This window comes from Trichomycterus rosablanca, chromosome 17, assembly GCF_030014385.1.
Source record: "Trichomycterus rosablanca isolate fTriRos1 chromosome 17, fTriRos1.hap1, whole genome shotgun sequence".
NCBI classification, from domain to species: domain Eukaryota; kingdom Metazoa; phylum Chordata; class Actinopteri; order Siluriformes; family Trichomycteridae; genus Trichomycterus; species Trichomycterus rosablanca.
In genome coordinates this window covers 26772310-26793604 of record NC_086004.1, presented here as the reverse complement: position 1 = coordinate 26793604, position 21295 = coordinate 26772310, and the positions used below count along the sequence as shown (strand labels likewise).

The 21295-nt window shown below is 39.0% G+C and overlaps 1 protein-coding gene across 1 annotated transcript; it reads left to right on the top strand.

Annotated features, from left to right (window-relative positions):
- Positions 1-3086: 3086 nt before the first annotated feature.
- On the top strand, positions 3087-21097 carry phka2 (phosphorylase kinase, alpha 2 (liver)). Its single transcript, XM_063013004.1, has 33 exons — positions 3087-3173; positions 4539-4636; positions 5448-5606; positions 5784-5831; positions 5956-6124; positions 6540-6622; positions 6696-6776; positions 7141-7239; positions 7523-7669; positions 7764-7817; positions 7963-8085; positions 8345-8440; positions 9391-9498; positions 9624-9702; positions 10112-10246; positions 10398-10507; positions 11392-11536; positions 11625-11703; positions 11802-11956; positions 12206-12307; positions 12890-13057; positions 13420-13523; positions 13686-13819; positions 14266-14422; positions 14518-14597; positions 15203-15281; positions 17035-17164; positions 17276-17377; positions 17810-17928; positions 18518-18565; positions 18686-18913; positions 19036-19236; positions 20151-21097. The coding sequence occupies exons 2-33, from the start codon at positions 4559-4561 to the stop codon at positions 20322-20324; spliced, it is 3774 nt and encodes a 1257-aa protein (XP_062869074.1). The 5' UTR covers positions 3087-3173; positions 4539-4558; the 3' UTR covers positions 20325-21097.
- The last annotated feature ends 198 nt before the right edge of the window (positions 21098-21295 follow it).

Here is a 21295-nt window from a genome sequence, read left to right as displayed (position 1 = left end):
GTTAAGGTCAGGCGAGTTTGTGCCAATTAAGAACAGGGATACCATGGTCCTTAAACCAGGTACTGGTTGCTTTGGCACTGTGTGCAGGTGCCAAGTCCTGTTGGAAAATGAAATCTGCATCTCCATAAAGTTGGTTAGCAGCAGGAAGCATGAAGTGCTCTAAAACTTCCTGGTAGACGGCTGCGTTGACCTTGGACCTCAGAAAACACAGTGGACCAACACCAGCAGATGACATGGCACTCCAAACCATCACTGACTGTGGAAACTTTACACTGGACCTCAAGCAACGTGGATTTTGTGCCTCTCCTCTCTCCCTCCAGACTCTGGGACCTTGATTTCCAAAGGTAATGCAAAATTTACTTTCATCAGAGAACATAACTTTGGACCACTCAGCAGACCTTTTTGTCTTTAGCACAGGCGAGACGCTTCTGACGCTGTCTCTTGTTCAAGAGTGACTTGACACAAGGAATGCGACAGCTGAAACCCATGTCTTGCATACGTCTGTGCGTGGTGGTTCTTGAAGCACTGACTCCAGCTGCAGTCTACTCTTTGTGAATCTCCCCCACATATTTGAATGGGTTTTGTTTCACAATCCTCTCCAGGGTGCGGTTATCCCTACTGCTTGTACACTTTTTTCTACCACATCTTTTCCTTCCCTTCGCCTCTCTTTTAATGTGCTTGGACACAGAGCTCTGTGAACAGCCAGCCTCTTTAGCAATGACCTTTTGTGTCTTGCCCTCCTTGTGCAAGGTGTCAATGGTCGTCTTTTGGACAACTGTCAAGTCAGCAGTCTTCCCCATGATTGTGTAGCCTACAGAACTAGACTGAGAGACCATTTAAAAGCCCTTGCAGGTGTTTTGAGTTAATTAGCTGATTAGAGTGTGGCACCAGGTGTCTTCAATATTGTACCTTGTCACAATATTCTAATTTTCTGAGATACTGAACTTGGGGTTTTCATTAGTTGTCAGTTATAATCATCAACATTAAAAGAAATAAACATTTGAAATATATCAGTCTGTGTGTAATGAATGAATATAATATACAAGTTTCACTTTTTGAATAATGGAATTACTGAAATAAATCAACTTTTTCATGATATTCTAATTTTATGACCAGCACCAGTATATATATATATATATATATATATATATATATATATATATGTATATATATATATATATTAGGGCTGTCGAAGTTAACGCGATAATAACGCATTAACGCGATTTCAATTTAACGCGATTAAAAATAATAGTGCCGTTAACGCAAATTCTAGTTAATGTTGAGACTTGACTGGTAGAACAAACGTTTTAATGTCGGACTTGCCACCGTTTTTCATTTGCGGTTTGTTAACATAATGTAACCGAGCGTTGTAGGGATGCACTCGTTTAATAAAGAAATAAATACACGCTATATTCACAAGTTGTCGGGAGCAGAACACTTTTATTAACTTATTCTGTTAAGGCACCAAATACCGAAAAGCTGAGTCAAGCACGTTAGTCCATGCACTATGGAAGCCCCAAAGGGTCAAAACACACTCACTTCGTGTAGAAACGGCCATCAAACCATTGTCACAATGGTGACCGCTGATCTACAATGTTTGCTGATGGAGAAATTCTAAACTACAATCTGACATTTACTGCCTAGTATGTGAGTGAATAAAACTCCCTTACAGTTTTCTCTTGTCCCAGCAGTTTTTAACATCAGTACATTTAGCATAAAATGTGTTCACCATTTTAATTGTAACATTTCACTTAAAAATCCTTATTTTCTATAACATTTACACAGATTTTTTTAAATGCGATTAATCACGATTAACTATATGAAATTCTGAGATTAATCGCGATTAAAAATTTTAATCGTTTGACAGCCCTAATATATATATATATATACTGTATATATATAAAGTCAACTGATTTACATTGATTTGAAGAGGTCATAAGATGCACCACTGTAAGACTGAATGCATTTGCTTTATGTAATATTTGATTTAATAATACATTTAAGATAAACCATTATTTTTCCAAAATGTCCTCATTGGATTTTATAAAAACTGCATTAAAAACTGCAGTTATCAGAACCCATCCATTTCAGGACAAATATGACATTGCATATCATTCAGTTAAATTACTTTATAGACTTTATTATGTTTATTCTGCACAAACCTCTCTCCTTTACACAGCACGTCAGTTTCCATCTACGGACGGTCGGGCACCTATTTCTGCACATGCGCACATCCGCACTTGACTTGAGACCGTTATTTTAACCAACCGTCTCTACCTCGACACAGAACTTGAAGCGAAATACAAATGTCGTGTTTTCAGTTATTTTATTCTGAAACATGAGACTGCCAAAGTGCGTGCTTGTGTACTTCTTTGAAGATGAAATTCCTGCCACATGTGTTATTGAGTCAGTGCTCATTGAAGGACAAAAGAATCTGACAAGATCTCATCAACGGCTAAACTGTTGTCGTCAACCTACAGTGAGAAATGAAAACAAGACGTTCGTCAAGCGGCGCCCTGCTAAACTTCAACAGTTTATAATAATAATAAACATGAAAAACTATATTATCTCTGAAATGTTATTAAAAATAAGTGGTCATTGTAGAAAGTCGAAAATAACCCAGGTATCAGCATGAAATGTTTTCAAATGAGTAACTTGGGACATTAGCTAAACGTTAACATTAGCCTTCTCACTGTGCATTTTAAATACTTAGTAATGCTTGTTAAGACCGATGCAGGTGCAGATGCTTAGTTTATAGTGCTGTTATTGTGCTGAACTGCACTATAATAAACTTATGACTTTTAATGATTTTAGGTTTACATATAATATTACTTAGAAATAAACATAGAGAAGTTTGTAAATGCTTTTAAAATCTCTTACGAGACAATTCACCTTTGATGACATATCTATACACATATCTGTACACATTAATTAAAGGTGGACGTTAACCTGCATTTTACACTTAAAATACTGGAGGTCCAACATTTTCTTTCAAATAAAAGGTTATATGTGTGCTTTAAACCACCTAAGCCCACCAACAACCCAGGTAACCCTGCATTTGTCATTGTGTTTAGTTATTGTAGCATTCTATTAACTACAGATTTAAAATATGAAATTAAAAACAGGTTTTTTTATTCCAGGAAAATGGCCACATGTCAAGGAGGGCTGCTGAGGTAAAGAGAGTCTCAGTGTATTTGCCTTCATTCACATCAGTATTCAAAGTATTCAGCATATTAATAACTTCAATAGCTTTTAAAATAATCATCAAATTGCTCCAAGACAAGTTGTATTTTATCAAGTGTAACCCACATTACATACTACAACTCTAATACTGACACGTTTACCTTTTAATACATAATAAAAAACTGATTTTTATTCATAACTTCAATAGCATTGAAAGTATTCAGTATATTAATAACTTCAATAGCTTTTAAAATAATCATCAAATTGATCCAAAACAATTTCCAAAAAAACTTTTACCTTTTAATACATAATAAAAAAATGATTTTTATACATGACTTCGGCGGCACGGTGGCTACGTGGGTAGCACTGTCGCCTCACAGCAAGAAGGTCCTGGGTTCGATCCCCAGGCGGGGCGGTCCGGGGCCTTTCTGTGTGGAGTTTGCATGTTCTCCCCGTGTCTGTGTGGGTTTCCTCCGGGAGCTCCGGTTTCCTCCCACAGACCAGAAACATGCAGTCAGGTGAATTGAAGACACTGAATTGTCCATGACTGTGTTCGATATAACCTTGAGAAGTGATGAACCTTGTGTGTAATAAGTAACTACCATTCCTGTATGAATGTAACCAAAAGTGTAAAACATGACGTTAAAATTCTAATAAAACAAACAAACAAACCCACCTGGCAGCCATAAAAATAAATATGGAAAATTTAAAACGGACTAAAATATAAAGACAAGATACAGTATACAGATACATTAAATTACACATATGTGTTAAACATGCCACAAATGAAAAAATAAATTCTAGATGTACATGGTGTCCCTAAAGTCTGGACACATTTTTCAACAACAGTTTATTTCATTAAATATTAATCAATAACATCTTCAATGTGTTTTCCACTATTTGTGATGCAATATGTATGTATGTGTGTATTTTAGTAAACATAAAGTTAGTTATAGTTAGTGATATTTGCTATGTGTCCAGACTTGTCCAGACACCCTGTATAGTTGGACTTTTATTTTGAAGCAGCATTTCCTGAGTCTCTCCTGTTACACTGTGTACATCTGTCAAAATGATCGGATTTGACCTGGACTGCATCTTTACCGGGTGTCAACGGTGTAAATGCAATGTGTTGAGGAATAAATGTTAATTAAAGGGTAGCTGGAATATTTTTAAGTCTTTAGTAAATGTGCCGGAGAGGATCTATGTTCTCTGGAGCTCCGCGGTTAAGGGATCAGTAATGAAGTGACAGGTCAGCTGCACGGTCCTCATTCATCACCTCCTCATACAAACAACAGCTCCACTTTTATTTATCTCAGTCGCTTTTGTTTATCTTTATATTTTCTCTCCATGATTAGATCAGACTGAACAATCAAACATGAGGAGCAGAAGTAATTCAGGAGTGCGTCTGGATGCTTATGCTCGCCTTGTCCAGGAGACCATCCTGTGTTACCAGGTTATTTTATTTAAATCATCTCTACAGTCAGTCATAATCCTTCATTCATCCTGTAAAGAAAGCAGTGCATGTTAAGTATCAGCAAAGCAGCATTAATAAGCATTAATGGTCCTGCATGGAGATCTGTTGCTTTACTTGAACATGAGTGTAGTTGATAAACTGGAACAGTGGTCTATAAATAGTCAGAACAAAGGTCACCTTTCAATAGAAGTAGGTTGAGAACAGAGCCCACCAGTTAGATAAGAACTTCCAAAGAGCAAATACTTTTCTCCCTGACCTAGCTCCATGAAATATAGACCACCAGTGTATTGTCTGATACCTAATATGCTGTTATATACTGTTAAATGTAATTAGCACTGGCTCATTAATAGTGAATCGAGGACAATTTTAACACTGGTGGTTACAATAGATTGAGATTAGATTACTGGATAAACGTCTGTAGTGCAATTATCAGGAGGCCTCTGTGTTTTTCCAGTGCTGTTCCTTCAGTCTATTGCCTAGTGGTTAAGGTACTGGACTAGTAATCAAAAGGTTGCTGGTTCGAGCCCCACCACTGCCAGGTTGCCACTGTTGGGCCCTTCAGCAAGGTCCTTAACCGTCAATTGCTTAGACAATATACTGTCACATGGTAATTGCATTTTAGTAATTGATAATGAAATCATATAATTATTATTAGCAAAACCATAAAAAAACGAAGTCTTAGGTGGTGAATATCGAGTAACTGTTATGTCACAAGAATTTTGATCCAGCTTAAATTCATGCTTATTACTATCTTGATTAATCAGTAGTAACATGTTTATATGCTGTGAAGAATCCAGTGACAGGTCTACTCCCTGCCAGTGCACAGAAAAAGGATGCCTGGGTTAGAGACAACGTTTACAGCATCCTTGCAGTATGGGGCTTGGGTATGGCCTATCGCAAGAACGCAGACCGTGATGAGGACAAAGCCAAGGCCTACGAGCTTGAGCAGGTGACTTAATTTAATAAATAACTGTTATAGCAATTACTACCCTTCATTCTATAGGTTAAATAAATGAACAATTAAATAAACTCCAAAATTACAGAGTATAGCCTTTTAACCCAGTTTTGACTATCAGGATGTTTTTCCTAAAGAAAAGAAATATATACGTGCGTGTTCATTTTACAGAGTGTGGTCAAGCTGATGCAAGGTCTACTCCAGTGTATGATGAGACAGGTAGGATTCCAATTAATGGTACAATCTTGTTAAAATGTAATGAACGCGTGAGTGGATGCATGTTTTTCGAGTTTGCACATACAAAACATTTTTAACCTGGAGGTCCATGATGATATTGCTGCAGGTGGAGAAAGTGGAGAAGTTTAAACACACACAGAGCACAAAGGACTGCCTGCATGCCAAGTACCAAACATCCACCTGTGCCACTGTGGTAGGGGATGACAAGTGGGGGCACCTGCAGGTAGACGCCACGTCACTGTATTTGCTTATGCTGGCGCAGATGACTGCATCAGGTGAGCTTTAACTACAGAATGTCTGTCCATCCATCTATTTGTCTGTACACCTTTACTCACGTAGTGTTAAACACTTGCCTGTGTACCAGTTGTGCAATTAATTCATTAATTAAAGTATAAAACATGTTTATAAAGTTTACTTACTTCTTTGTACCACATTGTAATACATTTTATCCTATATTAATAAACTTAATTAAGTTTGTTAAAGCTGTTTGTTGTTGGTCCAGTTCCAGCAAAAGGAAACTGTTACTGTTTGGGGAAATACTTCAGCCACTAGTTAAAATCCTACATGATGGTGACCTGAATTGGATGTAAATAGACTCAATAGTGACCATTTTTCTTACTCAGGCAGGTTTGCGTTTGACCTGTAGCATCTGACATCAATGATTTGTTTCACATTTAATCTCTGTCACAGGTTTGCGGATCATATCTAACCTGGATGAAGTGGCGTTTATTCAGAACCTGGTGTTCTACATTGAGGCTGCTTATAAAGTCGCTGTGAGTAGCATTCTGAAAACCTTCTGCTTTTTAATCACTCTGGTTACTTACTGCATTATTATTATCTCCTCAGGATTATGGGATGTGGGAAAGAGGAGACAAGACCAACCAGGGAATTCCTGAACTAAATGGGAGCTCTGTTGGAATGGCAAAGGTAGGAAGAGTTGGTTGGCTGGTGTAAAAACTCATTATCGTTTTAGGATTTTTATTAAAATCAGTCCCTCTGGTGCCTATGATCAGTGACACTGTGTGATATATATTTATTTAAAACATAAATGTTTATAGTAAAAGTGAATTGTTACTTTTTAAAACATGAACCTGCAAAGCTCTTTTCCTAGTTCTGTAGACTAGAGCATTGCCTAAATCCCTCACCTCTCCCTCATTCTGTAGAATATATTCCCTGATTTTGTAAAGAATTATTCTGTTTGTAGCATTTTTGTCAGATTTTATATAGATTTGTTGAGCATATTTCTGATTTTGTGAATTATTTTTATAATTAATGTTTTATGATTGGATAGGCTGCCCTGGAGGCCATTGATGAACTTGACCTATTTGGAGCTCATGGTGGCCCCAGATCAGTGATTCATGTTCTGCCAGATGAAGTGGAACATTGCCAGGTAACTGAGATTTGTGTATTTCTAGTTAGTTCTTTTTTAGTTGTTCTTTAATAAAACATTAAATGTTTCATTAGCATAATGAAACCATCATCATTATGCTAATGCATAAAATAAGTGTAGGAAATAAGTATATGTATGTATATATGAACACAACACTACACAGACTGGCCAAAATAAATGTTAAAAAAATCTGCGGATTATCAGACTTTTTCAGTGTTTGGATGAAAATCTGCTTATTACTTTCTGAACTTTATTGCTCTAATTTGTGATTATCTGATTCTAGTCCATCCTGTGCTCCATGCTGCCTAGAGCCTCGACGTCTAAAGAGATTGACGCCGGTCTACTGTCAGTTATCTCCTTCCCTGCGTTTGCGGTGGAGGATGCAGATCTGGTCAACATCACCAAAAGTGAGATAATCTCCAAGCTGCAGGTACAGTGTCCAGTGTTACCTCTATCTGTATTGTTATTTTGAAGGAAAGGAAAGGGTCATGGAAGATTTTAATATTACATTGTAATTGTTTTAGGGACGTTACGGGTGCTGCCGATTTATTAGAGATGGATACAGAACCCCAAAAGAGGTATGTTTAAATATACTGATGTAACATCTTCACTATATATCCTGTTATCTCTTTATTTTGTATTCAGTTCCTGGTATTACTACAGTGTTTTTTTTTCTGGTGCCATTGTTAATTATATATATGGTTTACAAACATGTTTTTGCAGGACCCATCTCGGCTACATTATGACCCAGCAGAATTGAAGCTGTTTGAGAATATTGAATGTGAATGGCCAGTCTTTTGGACTTACCTCATTATTGATGGTGTTTTTAATGGGGACCATGTACAGGTATACCCTACTAAACCCTTTAATTACATGTATGTTTATATATAGATGTGAGAGAGAGAGAGTGTGATGTCTTGAGATGAATTGCCTCTTTGCATCTTCCGTCTCTGGACCCACCACAACAAACTAATCACCACTAATTATAATTAAACCAGCAATATAAAAAAATTTACATTTTGTCCGTTAGATGGAGTGTAATGTTGGACTTGTCCACAAGTGGGCATTATGTTGTCAGTTTTGACACTGTTGTTCCTCTGTCCAGGTTCAGGAATACAGGGAGGCTCTGGAAGGCATCGTGATCCGAGGCAAGCATGGCATCCGTCTGATACCTGAACTGTACGCTGTACCAGCCAGCAAGGTGGAAACAAGCACAAGTTATTTAGCTTCAGCTCAGTCCTGATCAGTTTCTTGTTTCTACACTATATGGTCAAACGAATGTGATCACCTGACTGTGAGATTGTTGGACATCCCATTGTAAAATCATGGACATTAATATGAATTTGCATTCTTTGCCAGTATAACAGACTCTTCTTGGACGGCTTTCCACTTGATTTTGCAGGGTATCTGTAAAGAAAATGTGCCTTCTTAGTCTAAAAAGCATTTTGTCAGGTCAGGCACTGATGTTGGACGAGAAGGCTTGGTTCACAGTTGTGGGACAGTGGGAATAGTGGTAGCCTAATGGGTAAAGCTTTGGGCTTATCAATCAAAAGGTTGAAAATTTAAATCCCAGCTCTGCCATGCAGCCACTGTTGGTCCCTTGAGCAAGGCTCCTATCCCTCTTGGCTTCAGGAGCGCCATGTAGCCAAGTGGTTAAGGTACTGGACTATCAAAAGGTCACTGGTTCAAGCCCACCACTGCCAGTTTGCCACTGTTGGGCCCTTGAGCAAGGTCCTTAACCCACAATTGCATAGACAATATACTGTCACAAAACTGTAAGTCGCTTTGGATGAAAGCATCTGCTAAATGCTAAAATGTAAATGCTCAGGGCTCTATGCAGGCCACTTAAATTCCTTCACATCAAACTTGTCTTTTGGTCCTTGATTTGTGCACAAAAGCACAGTTATTCTGGAACAGAAAAGTGCCTTTCATAAATGTATAAAAGTATATCATTTAATGTAGGTATTTTATACACCTGTTATAATGGGTGTCCAATGAGTAAATTATTAGAAGGGGTGTCTACATTTTTTTGTGCCCACATGTATTTATGCATGTCACATACTACACTGCATACTACTACAGGGATCAGCATACAGTATATATTAAGTGCAGTATGCAGTATGTAGTACAACAATGTGCTGTTGGTTTCAGGTTGAGGAAGAGTATAGGAACCCTCACAGTGTGGACCGAGTAGCTGAAGGCCAGCTACCTCATTTATGGGGACAGTCACTTTACATCCTGAGCAGTTTGTTAGCAGAGGTCAAGTAACTCATCATACTGCTATTCTTTGTTATTAAACCCAACCTGTCTGACATGCAGATGTCTAATCATGCAGATTAATGAAATCTATCACTGTTTCTTTTTATACGTATTTCTCCTATCAGGGATTTCTGGCTCCGGGAGAGATAGACCCTCTAAACCGAAGATTTTCCACTGGCTTCAAGCCAGATGTTGTAGTTCAAGGTAAAGCCTGATTAAAGGTGTACTGATTTATTGATAAATTAGCCATTTCCATTTTTGCATGTTTTTCAATCATTTCCTTTCCCCCTATTTCTGTTTCTACCACCATGGGGTGCAAAGACTATCATGTACCTCCGCTGCCAGACAACAAAGGTTGAAGTTGTACTGCAGCAAAGAAGTTTGATAGCATTGCCTAGAATCTAAACTCAAGAGCTCTCTCTCTCTAGTGGACACTTTTGTCCAAAGTGACTTACAACTATGACTGAATACAGTTTGACCAATTGATGGTGCCATCTTGGCTTGAACCACCAACCTTCTGATTACTAGTCCAGTGCCTTAACCTTAGCTGGGCTGTCACTGCTAATATTGTATTTGACAGGCAGGTACTATGAATTGTTTATGTTTCTTTTAGTGAGTGTATTGGCTGAGACAGAGGAGATCCAGGCACTGCTGAGGGATCATGGGATTGATGTTCAGACCATCTCCGAAGTACTGCCCATTCGAATACTGCCGGCTCGTATTCTGAGCCACATCTATTCCAAGCTTGGTAAGGATTAATCTCACCCCCCGATACACACACATCTCTGACTAACTCAAGTTAATGACCAAGTTTATTTGGACTGTGCTTTACTATAAACATCATAATGTTCTCTTGATTCCCTTGTAAAACAAAGTTTTGTGGTTTCTGATTTGCGCAGGAAGTTTTAAGAAGATGAATCTGACTGGACGGCCATACCGGCACATTGGTGTTCTAGGAACTTCTAAGTTCTATGAGATCAGAAATCGTACCTACACTTTCACACCACAGGTAAAGATTAGATGTTTTTAATGAGTGGTTTGATTTGGTTGAAATTAATTCCATTAACCTTTGCTTATATTGCATAATTTTCACATACACTATATTGCCAAAAGTATTCACTCACCCATCCAAATCATTGAATTCAGGTGTTCCAACCACCTCCATGGCCACAGGTGTATAAAACCAAGCACCTAGGCATGCAGACTGCTTTTACAAACATTTGTGAAAAAATGGGTCGCTCTCAGGATCTCAGTGAATTCCAGCGTGGTATTGTGATAGGATGCCACCTGTGCAACAACATGACTGCACACAAGTGCACAAAGCAAGGTTCATAAAGACGTGGATGAGCGAGTTTGGTGTGGAAGAACTTGACTGGCCTGCACAGAGTCCTGACCTCAATCCGATAGAACACCTTTGGGATAAATTAGAGCGGAGACTGTTAGCCAGGCCTTCTCGTCAAACATCAGCGTCTGACCTCACAAATGCGCTTCTGGAAGAATGGTCAAAAATTCCCATAAACACACTCCTAAACCTTGTGGAAAGCCTGTCCAGAAGAGTTGAAACTGTTATAGCTGCAAAGGGTGGGCCAACATCATATTAAACGCTTTGGATTAAGAATGGGACGTCACTCAAGTTCATATGCGTGTGAAGGTAGACGAGCGAATACTTTTGACAATGCTCCAATAAAACATGACATGATCGGCTACTTCTGGGTTGGGAGAGGTGATTAAAGCCCTGTTATGGATTGGCACCCAGTCCAGGGTATTCTTGCCTTGCGCTCAGTGTTCCAGGTAAAACCGGATCAACCAGGACCCTGACCGGCATAAAGCGGTTGATAAAATGAAATGAGATTTCTCAGATTTATTATTATTTGACTCTTTTCTTGTTTTTAGTTTATTGACCAGCATCATTTCTACCTGGCCCTGGATACTCTGATGATCGTGGAGATGCTAAGGACAGAGCTGGCTTACCTCTCTTCCTGTTGGCGGATGACTGGAAGACCCACACTTACCTTTCCAATCACAAAGAGCATGCTGGGTAATGAAAACAATACCTTTATCTCAAAATGTGGTACTTAAAGTTAAGTGAAATAAGAACGTATGATTTGTGATTTGTATCATGGTAGTGGAAGATGGTGAAAGCATCGACCCCTGTATTGTGTCCACGCTGAGAAAGCTGCAGGATGGCTATTTAGCCGGCGCGAGGTCAGAAAATAAGATGCTCATAGTTCGCACTCGTAACAAGATCTATTAAAAGCGAAGTGTTGCTGAATGACTCTTTGTTTTGTCTCACTGGTGTGTAGAGTGCAGATGGCGACGCTTCCCACTTTCATTACAACATCTTTTCATACCAAACTCAGCTTCATGGACGCTGACTCAGAGGAGAATCTAGAAGAGGAGGAGGATGATGATGATTATGAAAATGATGAAGATACAGAGCAAAGTTTTTCCCCGACTGGTAGATCTCCTTTTTTTTTTTTATGACATCTATTATGTCAGCAATTCTGATTTTAAGGACCTTGTGTGGAAGTGATTCTGATAACCACTGATAATGGTTTATGTTCCTCTACTGCTGCTGACCTCCACTCCTGATCAGAGAGGGTCGGGACTAACACATGCCCTCTCTGACGTGTGTAGTAGCCGACTGCTTCTTTTTTGCGCACTGAGAGTCATGCCCTAATCTCTATTATCCCCCGGCTCTTTGCAGGCGCCATTGATCTGCCAGTAGAGGTCGGGGAGAACATGCAAACTTCGCAAAGAAAGGACCCGGACCGCCCCGCTTGGGGATCGAACCCAGGACCTTCTTGCTGTAAGGCGACAGTGCTACCCACTTAGCCACCGTGCCACCCACCAGACACATTATTTAGGCGTATTTTTTTATTTTTCTTTATTTTTCCCTTCTTCACTTAATAACTAATGAATAGCAACCATTGAGCTTTTCTAAACTGGTGTGTCTGCCAAAGCAAAATCATTTTAGCCAGGTGGACAGTAACAGTCTTCTTAATAAATATTAACCACATATACATTTAACTTCAGTATTAAAAGATTGTACATTTGAATCAGAAAAGTGCCTCAACCATTTATGACGGAAGTCCGTGTGAGCATAATTGCATATCACAAATTAAAAGTAATATAATTAATGCCCCCTATAACTCTAACATATACTGTAAGTAATTAAACAATCAACCACATTGCAGTCTATAAAACCTATTTTCTTATAGAACATTTAAAGTTACATTATATGTGTTTATCAGTTTTTCCTTTAGTTCCACAAAATTTGAATCGAATGGTTGAGCTCTGCTAGGACCAGCTTTTGTAAAAGCAATGAAACTTTTACTGTGTGCTGCTGTACTGCTAATTCATTTCTTTATTGTGTTTTTTGACCTATCAGATTCCAGAGATGTGCTCGACCAGTACTTTGAACACCTCCTGGAGAGTACGGCAACAACGTCACACCTCCCTCCCATCCAGAAAGGGCAGCATCATGTCTTCAGTGCTGAACATACCACCAGAGACATTCTGACCCTCATGGCTCAGGTTCAGGGTCTCAACATGCCCAGTAAGCATTTTTTCCTCTGTTAAGCACACGTTTATTCACAGTTATGCATAGCTACATGGCCCTCGGCCGTCTGCTATTCTCTTGCTAGTTCTATAATTGGATTTTTATTTTTGGATCCTGTCAATGAGGAGCTTTCTCAATCTCAGTGGGTGTCTCTGGTAATTATAAGTGGTTTATTAGAATGCTTAATGTGCAGATCAGGATCATTCAGAACATGCCTTAAGCTCTTCTGGGATATCACAGGTTTATTTCTGGCATAGCTAAGCCATGATGAGGAAAACTGTTCAGTTTCTTAATGTTCCTCTGCCATCCTGAACACAATCTCACACACACACACACACACGCTCTTCTATGCTTTTCAGAGTCGTCTATGTATTTACCTGTAACTCCCATCATGAACAAACACAGGAAGAGTCTGAACCTGCTGGTCGTTCCACACCCTCAACACCCTCCTCACCATTACAAGGCAAGTCGAAATCCTTACAGTATGAGTGTTAAGGCCAGTTGTCTACAGCCGTGTGTCTGAAGCTGAGGTAAAAAGGTTACATACACTTAAATATGGGTTGAATTTAAATATTATATAATATACTGTAGGTATAAACTGACTTATTTCTCTATACATTGAAAGGCTTCATCTGCTGACCTGCATCTTCCCCGGGATTCTCAAGGCAACACTGACTTTGGTGCTCTGGTAAATCACCTGAAGGAATGCCCAACGTTACAGGACCAAGCGGATATTCTCTACATTCTCCATGCTATGAAGTAAGTCATTTAGTGCTGACCATAAATATCACATTAATACTGCTCTTTGGTATACGGTATGGCCAAAAGTATGTGGACACCTGACCTGTTGAACACTCCACTTCTAAATCTTATGGAGCAATAATATGGAGTTGTCCCCCTATTTGTAGTTATGACAGCCTCTTGTCTTCTGTATAGACTTTCCAAACAAGGTTGCAAAGTCTAATTTAACATTAGTGGTGTTCAAATGGGGTTTATGTTAAGTCTCTAAAAATCTTCACACCAAACTTTTAAAGTCACAGTCATGCTGTAACAGAAAAAGAGCATTTAAAAGTGTTTTTTCATAATTAATTTTATACCTTTTTTGGGTATGGTTGAATGTTGGTGTTCACATACACCCATTTGGTGTAAATAGGCTTGTTTGGTAAAATACTTCTTCTTGATGACTTGGTTGCTGTGATAATTAGAGGTGCGGAGTGGATGGTGAACATATCGGGGCAGAAGGTTGCCACAGTGCGCACTCTGCTGGAGGAGCTCTACGTTAAAGCTGGGGAGAGTAAAGAATGGGGACTGATTCGCTACATCTCTGGCATTCTGAAGAAGAGGGTGGAGGTCTTGGCAGAGGTGAGGAGCCATCATATGAATGGTTGTCTTACCCGTTTTAGCTTGCTGTATAGAAGAAACGTTTGCTGAAACTGATATTTGCGTTTGTTTGACAGGCCTGCACTGATCTGATTTCACATCATAAGCAGCTGACAGTTGGTCTTCCTCCAGAGCCGAGAGAGAAAGTCATCGCTGTGTGAGTGTGCACTTCCTCTGTGATCAGATTACTTCACAAACTGTCAGTATGTTCAACACTGTAAACAGGGCACCTTACCACCAAAGTATACACTATATGGTCAAAAGTATTTGGACACCTGACCCTGAGCTTGTTTCACAAATGGTATTAAAATAAAGTGACCTCTGTGTGATCAATTTAGCTATAACATCAGCCACTCATCTGAGATGACTAATTACAAGAAGTATGTCTGTGGAAATTTGTGCCCATTCAGTCAAATAAGCATGTGTATGGCTGGGCACTGATGTTGGTCAAGAAAGCCTCAATTAATGTTCCAGTTCATTCCAAAGCTGTTCAGTGGAGCTGAGGTCAGGACTCATGTCCTATACAGCTCACTTTTATAGACAGTTCAAGGAAAGAGCCTTCCCTACTGTTGCTGCCAAGTTGGAAGCATGTAATGTTCTTTATATAATTGATTTATTACACCAGTTAGCGATTGTTTCTGGGTGGAACACATACATTTCAAAATTACAAGGGGTGTCCCAATACTTTCATCCATACAGTGTATTTTCAGATTGCATTAAAAGTCTTTCAACTTGTCATCTGATTTTGTACTTTCTTTTTAGTCCTCTTCCACCCGAAGAACTAAATAATTTGATCTACGAGGCCAGTGGGCAGGATATAAGCATTGCAGTACTTACCCAGGTAATGCCATGTCCCAGTGAATCTGTGTAATTATGACCTTAGTCTTTTGGACACAAGTGCAGCATTTGGTTGGTGTGGTGTATTAAGTTCAAGCTGTATACAGTCCAGTGTGATGGCGAAAGCATGTATCACTAGGGCTGTCGCGGTGAAAGAATTTCCCCTTGCGATATTCAGCCTGTCTCAATATCGCGGTATGCGGTAATATTGCCAATTTTTTTTGTTTTTGAAAATTACTTAATTGATCTGGATTTTAGAGCTATATAAACAAGCTTTATTGTTAGGCTACGATTCGGTATATTATTGCTTTATAATGACAAAGATGAGACAGCTTTAGGACAAATCAAATGCGTGTTTATTGTTAAATACAGAACAGAGCAGGGATGCGCAATAAGAATGCACGTCTTTTCTCTATTAAAAAAGGTTTAAATTAAGCTTCTAGCCTAGGCTAGATATACACTGTGAAACGAGAAAAAACGTGTTTAGGCTAAATATTTTAAATGCACATCTAATCAAAATATGGTAAAAAAAAATAGAATAAATAATAAAGTCTGTAAGACCTTAAACCTGCGTTATCATGCGCGCTAGAAGAACCAACATGTTCACCTGATGTGGTTTCAGAGAGGATCTGAGTGGGGTAGCGATGTTCCCCTCGGCACTAACAGTCTCTCTGATGGTGCTCGTTACACGTGTACTGTACCTGCATGCAACTTTATAGAGCGCAGAGGAAATCTAGCCTGGTTATCGCGCCACTATTAACCATCTATTTAGTAGGTATAATTAACATAACAATATATACTACATTTCAAGTTATTATTCGTTTCAATACATTTTTATTCAACGAAAAAATACATTTAAATCATTCCAGCAAGACCAGCAAGAGAATATTTGCAGGCTGCAATGCCATATTAACCGTCATTAAGTGCTTTAGTACACCAAGGCTGTTTGAATATAGTCTAAATTACAAGTATTTGTTGAGTGTGAACTCAATTTAATCATTAATAAACTTGCCTATAATTCATGTTGCGATTGTTTACATTTTAAAACACAAAGCCTGACACTCAGCAGCAACGCATGCGAACAGGTTGCGGGAAAATGACGCTCTTAGCTCATTTTCATTATGAACTTATTTAACATTTATTACGCCCGAATGTAAGCGTATAAAACAAGATGGACCCTGCAACAATAAAAAAAAGAGAACAAAGAAAGAAAAAACGTGAACATCGCGGTGTTGCGGTTGCTTGGCATGCCCTGCGGTTGGCTGGTCTATACCGCGGTATTTCAAAATTGCGGTTAGCGCGACAGCCCTATGTATCACCACAGAACAGGAGACATAAAGAAAGTAAAAGTAAGCAAAACAAAGAATAAGTAATAAATGGCATTTGGGTGGCCAGTGGTTAAAGATCGCTAAGGGTCAGCTCCCTGTTAATGACCTGGGCCCGAAATCAAAAAGGACAGAAGAGAAAGCACAGGGAGAGACTTGATAAATAGATTGTGTGTGACTCAACCAGCTAGTCAATCCACTGGTGAGACACAAACCAAATGCTAGTGAAGACAGAAAAGAGGGAAAACTCATTAAAAAAGTAGCAACTGAGGAACTAAAGAAGACAGACTGGTCAAACTGCAACTCATTTTCAGTGACTTCTGGCTTTTCTTTCCTCTTTCCTATTATTAGTCAAAGCACATGTTGTAATAATTTCATGTTTCTGTGAAATTAAATTTCAATTTAAAAAACATTTTGCTTTCCTTTGTACAGGAAATAATGGTGTTCCTTGCCATGTACGTGCGCTCCCAGCCAAGTCTTTTTGGGGACATGTTGCGACTGAGAATAGGTCTCATAATACAGGTGATGGCCACTGAGCTCGCCCGTAGTCTTCAGTGCTCAGGTAATGATGTTGATTGTTGAATGCAAGTAACTTACTAAATGTTTCTACTCGCAAAAGCTCTAAATACTGTGAGACTCATGTATGAATCACATCTTTAATTAATTCTTCCAGGCGAAGAGGCATCAGAAGCTTTGATGAACCTGAGTCCATCTGACATGAAGAACCTGTTGCATCACATCCTGAGTGGAAAAGAGTTTGGAGTTGAGAGAAGCGGTGAGTCAAGTCACCTTAAATACACTATCAGTTCGAGCACATAAGAATCGGCACTCACCTCTACAACTGGGAACACCAGACGTGCCAGCCAGACGTGGCAGCAGTACATAAGAACCAAAAGAACCATTATTTATTCATTAACAAATTACACATCAGATTACACTGCATGAGAAACCATCATATACCCTGATAAATATAACCACATGGGCTCGGGACTACTTCAGAAAACTGTTATCACTTAACACAGTCCACCGCTACATACAGAAATGCAACATGAAACTCTAATAAGACAAGTAAGCCCAAAGCATAAAACAAAAATGCTATTCTTTATTCCATTTACCTATTATTCTCTATACCATTTACCTATTATTCTCAATACCATTTACCTATTATTCTCTATACCATTTACCTATATTGCATGTTTTGTGAAAGTGCGTCCCACTGAGTCCTTTGGCACCAGTCCGTCCATTTCCATCCATGAGCTCGGACACGTAGGTGCCACCAAGACGGAGCGCACGGGCATCAGGAAACTGAAGACTGAAATCAAACAGGTGAGAGAAAATGTTTATTATTATTTTATGTCACGCCCCAGTTCAGGTGTTAATGCTTTTATCATGCAATAATCACCCACTGTTGTCTGCTAAAATCATACATTTAAAACAGTTATGATGATTGTATTACTAATGTAATACAATGGCAGTTGGCAATGGCAGTTGTTACTTAGTGGTTAAGGTACTGAACTAGTAATCAAAAGGTTACTGGTTCAAGCCTCACCACTGCCAGGTTGCCACTGTTGGGCCCTTGGGCAAGACCCTTAACCCTCAATTACTTAGATTGTATACTGTCACAGTACTGTAGGTCGCTTTGGATAAAGGCGACTGCTAAACAGCTATGCATCAACAGACTCTTAAGATGTGTGTTTGAAAACCTTATATAGATTACACTGATTTATTTTTACCTTAATTTACATACTTTTACTAACCATTTCACATTCTAGTTTAGATATATTTAAATTAGGACTATGCATAAAAAGGGATAGAAAAGAATAATACAGACTAATACAAAGGGTGTTGTAGGAGCATGTATTCATCATTACTTTTTCTCTTTTTTTGCCCACACATTCTGTCTCGTCTCTCATAGATCCTCCCTGGCAGTCATTCCACTGGCAGCACAGTCGCATCCCCAACGGTAACTTTTGGAAGCTGTTTTTCTATTTTCATCTGGTGTTTTCATAATGTTGTCCTCCCATTAAATTAGCACCCTGGATAAACACTAATGTATGTGAATTTTGACCTGTTTGTGATGCAGAGGTGCAGCAGTCCATCCACCCCGAGTGGGATCATGTCTCCCACAGGTGTAGAAGACTCGCGCCTCCAGTGGGAAGAGAGACAAGGCCAGTGGCTGAGGAGACGCAGACTGGACGGTGCAATTAATCGCGTACCGATGGGCTTCTACCAGAAGGTGTGGAATATCTTGCAGAAGTGCCACGGCCTCTCCATCGCAGGATACGTCCTTCCTGCCTCCACCACACGAGAAGTACAGGAACACACTCGTATACCTTCAAATACACCTTCAAAAACATCTTTTTACATCATGATGTTCATAGACCTTCATTAGTGAATATAACATATGGGTTAATTTCTGTGTGTGTGTGGTAGATGACCGAGGGGGAAATCAAGTTTGCTGTGCATGTTGAATCTGTCCTGAATCGTGTTCCACAGCCTGAGTACAGGCAGCTGCTGGTGGAGGCCATCATGGTGCTCACCCTGGTGGCTGATTTAGAGATTCCCAGTATCGGTGGCATCCTTCTTATCGACCGCATTGTTCAAATGGCGAACGAGCTCTTCCTACAGGACCAGGTACTGCTTAGAGATGTTTCAGTAGTAATACTGCTAGCTCACTACCAGGAATCAGGGGTTTAAATCTCAGCGGTGCTATCAGCCAGTCGGTGGCCTGCACGGACATCATTGGCTAATGTTCGGGGTGAAGAAAGGCCAACCAGTGTAGATATTGGGAGGGGTAACGTTGTAAATGGGATTTGGCATAAAAAATGTGCCAAAGCTGGTATGCAAACCAGATTTGCTATGGTGAACCCTAAATAAGGAAGGAGCCGAAAGAAAAAAAAACATGTTTTTACATGTTTTTAAGTTAAAACAATCATTTAAAGCAAAATGTTTTTTGCTTTCTGGCCTTTATGAGTATTAGTGATTAAAAAAGGGCATTGACATTGAGAAGGTTGAGAATGCTATTTTCCTTCTAACTCATTAATTCATTTTAATGCTTGTATGAATGAGAAACACATTTAGAATTTTGGGAGCTTACTTAACATCAGTGATTATTCTGTCATCAGCCTACTTAATACTTAAAACTACATTACTGTTAGGTTGTAGCCTAGCAGTTAAGGTACTGGACTAGTAATCAAAAGGACACTGGTTCTGCCAGGATGTCACTGTTGGGCCCTGTTGAGCAAGGCCCTCAACGCTCATTTGATTAGACAATATCCTGTCACAGTACTGTAAGTCACTTTTGATAAAAGCATCTGCTAAATGCTAAAAGTGTAAAACAGTGTAAAGTGTATTACTAAGTTTGACACAAATAGTTAGACACAAATAGTACCCTCCACCCCCCAAAAACGATTCTATACAGCTGATTGCTGGTTGTATGTCTTAATGTTGGAGCCTGACTGCTCTCAGGTAAGAAGATCTGATGTGCATAGTGTAAAAAATAATTGCTCTTGTCAGCTTATGTATAAGCCTTTATTTTCCCGTTGTAGAAATCTAGTGGGGCCAATGAGTTTTTCCAGGAGAGAGATCCAGCCACTGGAATCTGCAACTTCTTCTATGACAGCGCCCCCAGTGGCAGCTACGGTACTCTGACCTACTTGTCCAAAGCTGTGACCGCCTACGTTCAGGACTTTCTCCCCAACACCAGCTGTCTCATGCAGTAAGGGAAGCAGCTCAGTAAGAATAATGACTTCAGGAATGACCTGGGATCAGTTTCTGTAATAAACCAGTAGAAATGAGGCAGCTTGAGTGAAAAATGTTCCTAATAAACAGACCAATGAGTTTACTAATGGGATTAGTAAACTGTATTTACTAATCGTTTGAATTAGCATGTAGAAAAATATAATGAGTGTTTATTTTAAATGTCTTGGCTAAATGTAGCCATTACTTTTATGTTGAATATTTATTAATGTAAGAAATTCTAATATATTACTTGACAGTAAAATGTCTAACCTGGTTTGTTAGCGTAAGTAGTCTGTTCTGTACAGGACGCTTTAAGATTATTAACTCACTTATGTCACTGTTTAGCACTTATACATGTGCAACTACACACTGAATAACTTATATAGCTATCGCATGCTACAGCATGTACCGACCGTATCATGACTTTATTCCAGTCTGTAAGCTTTACAGCAGCTACACCAATAAAAATGGAACCAACATTATCTAACCATCTTCTACCTGTTATGTACTGTACTGTATTTAGGGCACGTTTACACAGATATGTTACACCAAAATGATTGTAGAATGTATGAACATGTACTGTACTTCACTATTTTGCAGTGTTTTATGAATTTTAAGACCTCTGTTAAGCGGAACAAAAAAAAAACCTCTGAAGAGGTTTGACTGAAGAGCGACGTGTCTTGTTTTCCTTTGAAACAGCGTGTTTTATATACACTCAGTGTATGAGGTAATAAAAGTTTGGGGTTTGCTGTTTTTTTTAGCTTTGTCATTTGTTCTGCATGTCGACTGGAAGAAAATGCTTAAAAACAAAAACAAAGGTTATTTTATTTAAAATTTGTCTTCTGTTTACAAAATATACTCACTTTATTATACACTATATGGACAAAAGTATTGGGACACTCCTTTCTAATGATTGAATTCATATGTTTCGGGCACATTAATTGCTAACAGG